Source organism: Myotis brandtii, unplaced genomic scaffold, assembly GCF_000412655.1.
Source record: "Myotis brandtii unplaced genomic scaffold, ASM41265v1 scaffold847, whole genome shotgun sequence".
In the NCBI taxonomy this organism is placed as follows: Eukaryota; Metazoa; Chordata; class Mammalia; order Chiroptera; family Vespertilionidae; genus Myotis; species Myotis brandtii.
The window spans coordinates 1,072,740-1,085,144 of NW_005371441.1; the positions used below are offsets into that span (position 1 = coordinate 1,072,740).

At 35.4% G+C, this 12,405-nt stretch overlaps 1 protein-coding gene across 1 annotated transcript; it reads left to right on the plus strand.

The window, feature by feature from the left end:
• The first annotated feature begins 1,304 nt into the window (after nucleotides 1-1,304).
• On the plus strand, nucleotides 1,305-11,528 carry GINM1 (glycoprotein integral membrane 1). Its single transcript, XM_005884697.2, has 7 exons — nucleotides 1,305-1,407; nucleotides 1,542-1,638; nucleotides 4,356-4,507; nucleotides 4,973-5,129; nucleotides 5,914-6,047; nucleotides 7,391-7,554; nucleotides 10,852-11,528. The coding sequence occupies exons 3-7, from the start codon at nucleotides 4,439-4,441 to the stop codon at nucleotides 10,961-10,963; spliced, it is 636 nt and encodes a 211-aa protein (XP_005884759.1). The 5' UTR covers nucleotides 1,305-1,407; nucleotides 1,542-1,638; nucleotides 4,356-4,438; the 3' UTR covers nucleotides 10,964-11,528.
• Nucleotides 11,529-12,405: the final 877 nt, after the last annotated feature.

The window sequence follows — 12,405 nt, forward strand, 5'->3', positions numbered from 1 at the left end:
ACCATGTTCGAATCCTGTTCTGCTATTGGAATCAACTCAACCTCTTAAAATCAGTTCAGTCTTATTCTCTCATTTGTTGGAAATATAGGAAGTACTGGGTATAGTCACAGTACTAAGAAATATACTTATATATTACTTTGATATTTATGAAGGATTTTCTTATTTTCAAAGTTAAGAATACCCCAAGTAAAAAGTATTTTAGAAGAGTATTGTTTTTTATGGGGTAGCAACATGAATAAACTTAGAGAAGAGTATGATTTACAAATGAGAAATTATAATTCCTGTGGCCAGTGGTGAATACTTCTTAAAATATTGCTTTCTTGTCTATAGAAAGCATGTCATTAATATACTTAGCTATTGGAGTAGACTGCTTTTGAGCATATCTTGGGAGGCACTAAAGCTGATTGTATACTACACATAACTTGTCCACGGGTAAGAGACAATTTTAAAAGGGTTAGAGAACTTTGTTTATGAAAACAAAAAGTTGGAAACAATTCAAATGTCCATTGATAGTGGAACAAATAAGCAAATTTGTAATCATTTGATGGAATTAATTATGCAGCACTGTAAATAACACTACATCTGCATGCACCAACAATTTAAATAGGTCAATATCTCTGATGAACATAGGTGCTAAAATCCTCAACAAAATATTAGCAAACGAGATCCAGCAATACATTAAAAAGATCATACACTATGATCAAGTGGGATTTTTTTTTCTGGGGATGCAAGGTTGGTACAATATCCGCAAATCAATAAACATAATAACATCACAAACAAAATGAAGGATAAAAATCACATGATCATATCAATAGATGAGGAAAAAGCTTTTGATGAAATCCAGCACCCATTTATGATAAAAACTATCAGCAAAGTGGGAATAGAGGGAACATACTTCTATGTAATAAAGGCTATATATCACAAACCCACAGCCAACATCATCCTCAATAGGCTGTCAGAGGGGAGGGGGTTGAGGGCAGAGTGAAAAGGTGAAGGGATTAAGCAAAAAAAACAAAACAAAACAACCTCATAGACACAGACAATAGTATGGTGATTATCAGAGGGAAAGAGGGGTGCAGAGAGTAGAGGGTTAAGGGAGGATAAATGGTGACATAAGGAGACTTGACTTGGGATGGTGAACACACGATACACTATACAGATCTTTTATTGTAGAACTAGCGGCCCAGTGCATAAAAAAGGCAATAAAATGAAAATGATGTGTTTTTACAAATGTTCTTTTAATGTTATAAGTGATTATACCATAAATATATTGAGGGAGGGGGGAAGAACAGTTAATTTCAGTTTGTGAAATGCATACCTATTCAATTTATATCATTTGATTTTCAGGACAGCATAAGAATTAATGTAACTACCCTGAAAGATGATGGGGAGGTATCTAAAGAACAGGTTTGTCTCCTTTGATTGTTTTTAATGTCACTTAGCTAAATATTATGTAGCCTATTTTAATTTAGATAATGTATTTTTTATATGAAGAGTTGTTGTCATTTATAAACCATATGTATATGCTGCTTTATTTTAAGGTTGTTCTTAACATAACCTATGAGAGTGGACAGGTATATGTAAATGACTTCCCTGTAAATAGTGGTGTAACCCGAATAAGCTGTCAGACTTTGATAGGTGAGTACTACAAAATTATTTCCATAATTTTGCTGTTTTTAATAATTGTAAATTAGTAAAACACAGTTCTTTGATGTTATATATTTTCATTTTTAATTAATTACAATGTTACTAATGTGTTTTAACACTGTTTTCAGTTTACATTGGTTATTTCTGTATATTCACATTTTTTCATGAGATTGGCATTGATGGAACTGCATTTGTAGTAGGTTGATAGCATATAAGAATGTCCATAGAGGTAGTAAATGGAGATTTATAAGCAAGAGGCAAAATCCTGGGGAGCTGGCTTTTCACATTTGTGAAAAAGAAAAATTAATTGTCTGATTCTTTAGTTTTCACTTTCTTCTACTCCTATGCCTGCATAACATTTTTCTTTTTAACTTTTAAATTTTTTGAGTTGTTGAAAGACAAAATTTGTTACATTGGAATGTGTACTATATTATTTGAATGAAATAAAAAATATGATAAATATATATATGTATATTTAAATGTATGCATTTAAGATAGTAAATTTTTCTCTGAGCACTTATAGCCTGTACTTGTTATAAATTTTTATTATCATTTAGTTTGTAGTGTTTTCTAAATTATTTGTTTTGATATTTTCTTGTTCTATGAATCGTTTCAGAAATAGATTGTTTAATTTCCAAATACTTTGCGGGTGTTTTCATCATTCTTCTTCATCTGATTGGTTTTTATATTAATTTACTGTTCTTTTAATGGTTACCCTTGAGATCAATAAACTAGTACTTTTCTCATTTCCCAAACAATGCAAGAACCTTAGAACACTTAAATTCCATTTATTCTCTTTCTGGTTTTGTGGTGTTATTGTCATGCATTTTAACTCTGTGTACATCATCATTACTGTTGTTGTTTCCTATGGGCCAGTACTCATTTATGTTTGCCCTCACGGTTACCCTTTCCATTGCTCATTCCTTCCTGAATCTCTGTGTTCCCCTCTGGGGTAATTTTCCCTTTGCCTAAAGCAGTGGTCGGCAAACTGCAGCCCCTTGAGTGTGGCTCTTCCACAAAATACCACGTGCGGGTGCACACGTACAGTGTGATTGAAACTTCGTGGCCACACTCAAGGGGCCAAAGAGCTGCATGTGGCTTGCGAGCCACAGTTTGCCGACCACTGGCCTAAAGAATTCCCCTTACTATTTTTTTTGTGTGTGTGCAGATTTGTTAGCAATGAATTATGTAAGCTTTTGTTTGTCATCTTCTGTAATTTCTGCTGAGAATCAGTTTGTCATTGCTCCATTGAGAATAATAATATTTTTCTGTTTTTTTCTGGTTGCTTTAAAGATTTTTTTCTTTGTCTTTGATTTTCAGTAGTTTTACTGTGGTGTACCCAAGTGTGGGTTTTTTAATCTGTGACTTAATGTCTTTTGTCAGTTTTGAGAAGTTTGGGGCCATTATCTTTTCAACAAATGAAACAGCAAAGTCAACGAGGAACAGTTTTATGAAGACTTAGTCAGATTGAGCTAAAATGCCAGGTTCTCAATAGAAATGTCTGCACCTCTTTAAAAAATTTACAAAAGTGGGTCTATACCATCTAGGGATTTGGTTTATTAAGATTGAGATAAGGCTCTGTTATCTATACTGTTCTAGGTGTTTCTGACGCATAGTTAGAATTTAGAACCAGACCAGGTGTTTGAACATTTATATTTACTTTAAATTAAGTGTTTATAATTGTGAATGGAGTCACTGTTTAACAAAAGCTATAGAACAAAAAGCTTGATGCATACTCCCAAGGAATTCAGCCTAGTCCCCGAGGCAGGTTTATAAGCAAAGAGCTACCATTAGTGCTTTAAAGATCAGAAAAGGTATGAACTCAGCATTGTAGGGATACAGTGCTAAACTTCCTAAGTTGGAATTTATTTTTAAAATGTGAGAAGTACAGAGCATTCCAGATAAAGGGAATAGCCCTCTAAAGGCACAGAATCAGTTTAAACCACTGGGTCTGCATTTAAAATAGCTCTCTGTGTTGCATTTTAGCAAATAATCCTCAGATGATAACATTTGAGGGACAGCAACTAAATGTTCTTTTGCGACAGTTTCATTGGTATCTGTTGATTTATCCTTTTTGTAGCACTTTCTGCCTTGGTAAGTAGCCACAAACTCTGTAAACTAGCTACAACTGCCACACCCCATCTCTACTTGGGCGGGAGGGGCTTCTTAGCTAGGGAGGAACGTGGTCAGTAGCTAATCCTACCCTGTCATCCATTAATAGGGAGTTGTTACAGGGCTTTCCCACTTTCTTCCTCTTTCCTTCCCTTTCCAACAGTAACAGATCACTTACTGGGGAAAGGATTGAGCAAAAGAGTCAATTGTTTTAGCCCTGTCTATTACTGGATTTTGTGAGTGAATGAATGCATGAATGTGCTTACTTTGCACATGGCATTGACTGTTCTTCTGACCCGCTTTGTAAATAGTTATGCCATGTTGGTTAGGAAGGATGTTGCCAGTGTGGTGTTTCCTACAAAATCTACAGACCATCAAGCAGTTTTCCCTTTCAAATGACTATAAGCATTGTAATGATCCTCCAGGTCGTCTTTGTTTTCATAAATCTGAAATATCAATGAGGTCAGAGATGAAGAGAGCCTAAGAAATCAGCTTACAACTATCTTGTTCCATGTAAATGTCATCAAAATAATCAAATTCAGTAGCAGATTTATAGGCATTTTTTGTTCAAAGCTGTCACTTTTTTTTTTATATAGTGAAGAATGAAAATCTAGAAAATTTGAATGAAAAAGAATATTTTGGAATTATCAGTGTAAGGATTTTAGTTCGAGAGTGGCCTATGACATCTGGTTCCAGTTTGCGACTAATTGTCATTGAAGAAGAGGTAGTAGAGATTGATGGAAAACAAGTAAGATAATATGCTTATTAATTGGGAACTAAATTGTAAAGATTTGTGCTAGTTTTTATGCATGTGTTCAATTATTTTATTATTTATTTCTGATTTCATAGGAGAAAAGGTACCCTTAATGTTGCCTATATTCAGTTAGAATTTTTTATTTGTTTTAGCATTTACAAGTAAGTAAAGAGATTGAATTTGGTTCATAACTGCTACCATTTCCTCTGGCTAAGTCTCTCTAAGTTAATGAAAGAGAACTGAAAGCAAGCAGATATTAATGAGTGCTACAGCACACAGGAGTATGATTAAAGTTGCAAATTAAATGCTTCAGAATGGGGGGGCAATAAAAAGAAATTGTGTGAATATGACAAGTTTCTTAGTTACAGAAATTAGGAGAGAAATTTCAGTTTTAAATTCTTAGGGGATTGTACCATTATTTAGAATGGAGTACGTAATTGCTTTTTTCTTTTTTAATAGGCTCAACAAAAGGATGTTACTGAAATTGATCTTTTAGTTAAGAACCAGGGAATACTCAGACATACAAACTACACGCTACCTTTGGAAAAAAGCATGCTGTACTCCATTTCCAGAGATGATGACATTTTATTTACCCTTCCCAACCTTTCCAAAAAAGGTACTTTAAAAGGCCATTATTGGTTTCTTTAGTTGGTAGCTTTTAAATCATAGTTAATATGTTTGAAATAAGCTTCTTTCAGAAATGCTTTATAACATGTATTACTTTATATATCCATTTGAGGACTCTGTGTTAAGTCTTAATAGAGTATTATCAATGCTGATTGCATAGAGATATTTTGCTGTAATTATCTACTCTTACTCTGGGTAATCATCATATAACATGTAATAAGATTATCATTCACTTAAAGGAAGAAGTATTCATTTTTTCCAATGAAATGGAACTTTTAAAAATTTGACTATGTGACAGAATCGTAACTGCTATAGTTTCCTTTTAATGGTCTTAGTTTATGGCTCCTTTCTTGCATTTAAATCTGAGTAACCAAATATGTTTATTTTTTTCTCCCATGGAAAGATTGATATTCTTGCTATCTAAATGTTATCGGCATAGCAATCTTAGGACTGGTAGGAGAGACACCAGCATGCGCCTAGCATTTTGGTAACTTGGCTCTTCCTCCTCAGTAGAAAGTGTTAGTTCACTACAGGAACTTTTAAAAATTTGACTATGTGACAGAATCGTAACTGCTATAGTTTCCTTTTAATGGTCTTAGTTTATGGCTCCTTTCTTGCATTTAAATCTGAGTAACCAAATATGTTTATTTTTTCTCCCATGGAAAGATTGATATTCTTGCTATCTAAATGTTATCGGCATAGCAATCTTAGGACTGATAGGAGAGACACCAGCATGCGCCTAGCATTTTGGTAACTTGGCTCTTCCTCCTCAGTAGAAAGTGTTAGTTCACTACAGACCACCAGCCAGTATCTTATCAGGAATGTGGAAACCACCGTAGATGGCGATGCTTTACCTGGCAAATTACCTGAAACTCCTCTCAGAGCAGAGGCTCCATCTTCCTATAAGGTAAATTAGGTATTTTGGATTATCTCCACATTACAAACATTTATGGTTTTTAAGAAAAGAGCATAATGAGATGAAAAGCATGTGGTTTGGAACCATGGGACAGTGTTAATAATGAACTCGTAACTGTTTTAATGTGGTATTTTTAGGTATTTGTTTTTCTTTTTCAAGTTTCATTTAATAATAATGTAGTCAGATAATGATTATCAAAACACTGGATTTCATTTTGTTGTGGATTTTCAGTTCCTGTCTTTCTCACATCCCCATTTGTCTGTTATTTTATGACTCCCACCTCGCTGCACACACATGCGTGGTGCCCTCAGCATCTCGCGCAGTGACTAAGCACACTTGGGTAAGAGTGCGCTTTCTGGAGTCAGACTGCCTAGGTTTGCATCCTGGTTCTGCCTGCCACTTACTAGTTGTGTGATCTTGAACAAGCCTGGCCTCTGTTTATCTGTGCAATGGGACACCACTTAAGTCTGTAAAGCAGTGCCTAGGTGAAGCGGCTGCTGAAAGGATTAATAAATGAGTACAGATGTAAATATGCATTGGCACCTACTAAGTACTCACATATTATGAATGACATTCTACTGCTGATTGGGAAATATTCAGGGTTCAGAGAGTATCCCTCTCTCTAGGGCTAGGTCCTTTACTCAAAATAATTTTCATTTAAATGAGCAGGTGTGTGGTTAGTCTTAGGATTCCAGAGATGATTATTGAAAGTTCTCACTCAAGATTGGGGTTACTGAAAAAACCCAGGTCACTTTTTGCTGCCTGAACTCTTATGTAGTATCTTTACTCTGCCTACCTCGCTTCCCTCAGAACAAGATAGCCCAAGAACAGACTGCTTTCAAAGCCCAGGCCATTGGTGCTGCCTTAGTATCTTCCCTCATTCTTTACTATAGCAACATGTTTTGCACACAGCAAATTCCCCATGTGTTCCAGGAGCTAGTACTGTGATTCTCTTTTCCTTTTCTTGTCCTCCAACTATTGGAAACACATAGTTGACTCCAGTGCATTTTGTATAAAGTAGACTAGCCTAACCTCTGGTTATTTAGCAATTACTTTCACTTGGTGTATAGTTAGAGAACAGTATAATTATAAAGAATAGTAATATGTGTGTCTTAGAATTTTAATATTTAAAATTATAAATAACTTCACTGAGGTAAGTTTTAAAATGAAATGCACTCATTAAAAAGAACAGTTAAGTTTTGACAAGTGTAGACATCCATGTAACTACTACCACAATCAAGATACAGAATATTATCACCCCAAAACTAGAATATGGTTTTTAAAGTTTTTAGAACTCAAATGAAACGCGTATGTAATCAAAAGTCTTTTTTTAGGTGATGTGTCAGTGGATGGAAAAGTTCAGAAAAGATCTGTGCAGGTTCTGGAACAGTGTTTTCCCGGTATTCTTTATGTTTCTGAACATCATGGTGGTTGGAATTATAGGAGCAGCTGTGGTAATAACCATCTTAAAGGTGCTTTTCCCAGTTTGTGAATACAAGTAAGTATTTTTTACTTTTGAAACATTAGTATTTTTAGTGATTAATAACTGGGTTGTAGTTACTGTATATTTTTTGCTTTTTAAAAAATTTTGTATTTTTCAATTACAGTTGACATTCAATATTATATTAGTTTCAGGTGTACTGCATAATGATTAGACTTTTTTTAAAAAATATATATTTTATTGATTTTTTACAGAGAGGAAGGGTGAGAGATAGAGAGCTAGAAACATCGATGAGAGAGAAACATCGATCAGCTGCCTCCTGCACATCTCCTCCTGGGGATGTGCCCGCAACCCAGGTACATGCCCTTGACCGGAATCGAACCCGGGACCCTTCAGTCCGCAGGCTGACGCTCTATCCACTGAGCCAAACCGGTTTTGGCAATGATTAGACTTTATATAACTTGCAAGGTGATCCTCCCAGTAAGTCCAGTACCCACCTGACACCATAGTTATTACAGTATAATTTACTATCTTCCCTATGCTGTACTTTTCATCCCTGTGACTATTCTGTAACTACCAATTTGTACTTCTTAATCCCTTCACCTTTTTCACCCATTCTCCCCAAAGTCCCTCCCATCTGGCAACCATCAGTTTTTTCTCTGTATCAGTTTGTTTCTGTTTTAATTATAGTATTTGTAGATTGCACATGTAAATGAAATCATACAGTATTTGTCTTTCTCTGTCTGGCTTATTTCACTTAGTGTAATACCCTCTAGGTCCATCCATGCTATAACAAATGGTAAGATTTCATTCGTTTTTAGGCTGAGTACTATTCTGTTGTATAAATGTACCACATCTTCTTTATCCATTGTCTATCAGAGGACACTTAGGTTGCTTCCATACCTTGGCTATTATAAATAATGCTACAGTGAACATAGGGAAGCATATATCTTTTTGAATTTGTGTTTTGGAGTTCTTTGGATAAATACCCAGAAGTGGGATTGCTGGGTCATATGGTAATTCTACTTGTAAATTTTTGAGGAACTTCCATACTGTTCCCCATAGTGGCTGTACCAGTTTACATCCCCACTAACAGTGCACGAAGGGTTCCATTTTCTCCACCACCTCATCTACACTTGTTTGTTGAGTTATTGATGATAGCCATTCTATCAAGTGTGAGGTGATATCTCATTTTGCATTTCTCTGACTAGTGATGTTGAGCATCTTTTCATATGTCTATTGGCTATCTATCTGTATGTCTCCTTTGGAGAAAAGTCTGTTCAGATCCTCTGCCCATTTTTTTAATCGGAGTCTTTGGGTTTTGGTGGGGGTTTTTTGGTGTTAAGCTCTATGAGTACTTTAATGTATTTTGGATATTAACCCCTTATCGGGTATATCATCGGCAAATATCTTCTTCCATTCATGTTATTTCCAATAATGCTGTAGTGTTCATTTGTTAATATATGTATATATCTTTACACATGTATATTTATGTGGAATAGATTCCTAAAAATAAAATTACTGGATGAAAGAGTGTATGTAATTAACATTTCCTCAACACTGGTAATAGTTTTTGCTGTGTGGCCAAAAATATAACCCATTTTAATTTACATTTTCCTCTTTTTAAAAAAAAATACATTTTTATTGATTTCAGAGAGGAAGGGAGAGGGGGAGAGAGAAACATCAATGAGTTCTAGCCAGTTTGGCTCAGTGGATAGAGCACTGATCTGTGGACCAAAGGGTCCCGGGTTCGATTCTGGTCAAGGGCACGTGCCTTGGTTGAAAGCTCCTCCCTGGCCTGGGCCCTGGTCAGGGGGCATGTAGGAGGCAACCAATCAATGTGTTTCTCTCACATCGATGTTTCTCTGTCTCTCCCTCTCTTCCACTCTCCCTAAAAATCAATGGAACAATATACTTGGGTGAGGATTAACAACAAAATAGAAATATCAGTGATTAGTACCTTTGATCGGCCGTCTCATACATGCCCCCTACTGGGGATCAAGCCCCAACCCGGGCATGTGCCCTGACCAGTAATTGAACTGTGACCTTCTGAATCATAGGTGGGACACTCAACCACTGAGCCACACTGGCCAGGCTGAATTTTCTTAATAGCATCTTTGCTAGTCTAGGTGTAGCTAAATCTAGCATCTTTGTGATAATTAGCTATATATATATTCCTCCTGTGATATGTCTGTTTATAGCATTACCCTATTTTTTCAATTGCATTGCCTTTTATAATCATTAATATGTAGGGGCTCCTTTGTCTGTTATACATCCATAATATGTATTGCAGAAATATCTTTTTTTTATCCCAGACTACAATTTGTCTTTTGCTCTTGTGTATGGTATCCATTATCATATGGAAGTTTTACATTTGGAGTGAAAGCAATTCATGTTTTTCCTTTATGACTTCTAGGGTTTTTAATGTTCTTAAGTAGACCTTTCCTATCTTAAAAAAACATGTTTTCTTAAAACCTATTTTTTTATCATCACTTTTGTGTATAGTTTAAGCTAGAGTAGTAACTTGCCCATTACTTGGAATGTTAACTTACTATGAACTAAATTCCAGCATACATTAGTCTTGTTTCTGGACTCTCTTCTTCCACTGATCTATTTAACTATTCCTATGACCATGGCAGTTTTGTTATGATGTTTTTTTTCTTTGTTCTTACGATTCTGCATTCTCTTATTTTTTATTTTTTATTGACAGTATTACAGATGTGAGTCATATTCCTCCCCTTTGCCCCCCTCAGCCCCTGTAATTATTATAATATTTCAATAAAATCTGTTAGCTGTTTAGGGCAGCTGTTTCTTCTCCCCACTGTTCTGTCTAAAAAGTTGTTACAGCAGTTCTTGCAGTTTCTCTCCTATAAACTTTATAATCAGCTTGTTCAGTTTTATAAACTAACTTCTGTTGATGGTTTGATTAGGATGATATTGAACTTGCAGTACAGGGTCTTGGATCCAATGCAAAGATCTCCCCTCTGGTCAGGGATGTTAGTAGCAAAAGGAGAAATGCTGTCTAAAGATCTAAGGTTCCATTCAAGCAGTGAGTACTGTTTAGAAAGCTGCTTGGGCCTAGTCTTTTTGCCCAGCTTGTGCAAGTTTAGGGCTCTACCTCCCTGTCTTGGAGATCTATTCTTAATCCTTTCCTTTCCTACAGTACCAAGTAAGGAACTTCCTCTTAGACCTTTATATTTTCTCAGTTTGCTTAAAGTGAACTTTGGACTCAAGAGTTTGTACAATCATTATAAACTAGATAAAATGAAGCAAAGCACCTAACCCCAGGTATATATTTCATTATAACCTTGAAGTAGCTCTATCTTACTACCAATTTTAATTTTTATATTTCAGAGGAATTCTTCAGTTGGATAAAGTTAATATTATACCCGTGGCAGCTGTCAACTTATATGCAGATGGTCCTGAGAAAACAGCAGAAATCCTTGAAGATAAAATATGTATTTGAAACACCACCTCAAATCATGGACTCTGAATTAGTCTGTTGGCTCTAAATTTGCCACTTGAATGTTTCTTTAAATCATTAAGAATCAGTTTACACACTAGAGAAATTGCTCAACTCCTAAAACTTGACCTTTAAAATGTCAAGTTAAAGTTCACCTTATTCTTTAACAGGGCTGGCTATTCAGATGAAATTTTAAACAACGTGGAAGAGAAGACAAGTGAAGAAACTTTGAAATTACCAAAAAGGAAAAAAAATGGGCAAGACAAAATGCCATGTGCCAATACTTTACAAGGTGCCTTTGTTAAGGAAGTTATATCCACTTAATTACTATAATATATAAGACTTTATGAAAAGCACTTTATGAAATTCTAATTTAAAAACTCAAGAACTTAACACTTATTTTTTTATTCAGTCAAATGTGCCTTTATATTGTCTGTGACTCAGTATAAAAATCACTGAAGTGTATCATGATTTCATTGTACCAAGACCACTTGCCTTGAATGCACTAGGATTCAAAAATAATAGTGACATGTTCTCACTCTAAAATAAACATTTTTTGAGGAAAAAATAGTCTTTTTGGCATAAAAACTTTACCCAAGCTTGAATTACTTCTGTATAATAGCTGCTTTCACATACACTGGCTGAAACCAACATTCAAGTCAGTTAAAAGGACCATCAGTATCATGGAATTAGAATATACCTTATGGTTCTAAGTCAGCCGTGGGCAAACTACAGCCCATGGGCCGGATCTGGCCTGTTTGAAATGAAAAAAACCAAAAAAAAAAAAAAAGACCGTACCCTTTTATGTAATAATGTTTACTTTGAATTTATATTAGTTCACACAAACACTCCATCCATGCTTTTGTTCCGGCCCTCCGGTCCAGTTTAAGAACCCATTGTGGCCCTCGAGTCAAAAAGTTTGCCCACCCCTGGAATAGACCCTATAGGATAATTATCTAAATCAGTTAGTGAGCGTTTATTTTTTTTCTTTTTTTTTAACCATTACCCTATTGACTTATATTTTACAGTGTGACCTAATTCATACAGTACTTATCTTTACTCCATGTGATAGATACCTTCTATTCTGTTTTATCAGTAAGGTTTTTATTGCAACCCATCATTTTAAACACATTGTCCAAGAAAGTTATGGCAAGTTTTTAAAGCCACTTTATGTTCAGGCTAAACAGATACGGATGTATGGGAGAAGCATGGCAGGTAGAGAGTAAAGGAGTAATGCTTCATTTTGCCTGTTTTTAATAAGGAATAACAGCCCTGTGAAATGTACTATCTCCATATTATCTACACTAATAAAAGACAAACATGCAAATTGACCATACCTTTGCTACATCTTAAGCCACACCCACCAGCCAATCAGAGCGACTATATGCAAATTAACCCAACCAAGATGGCGTCCGACAGCCACGGAGCTGGAGGCTTGGTTGCCC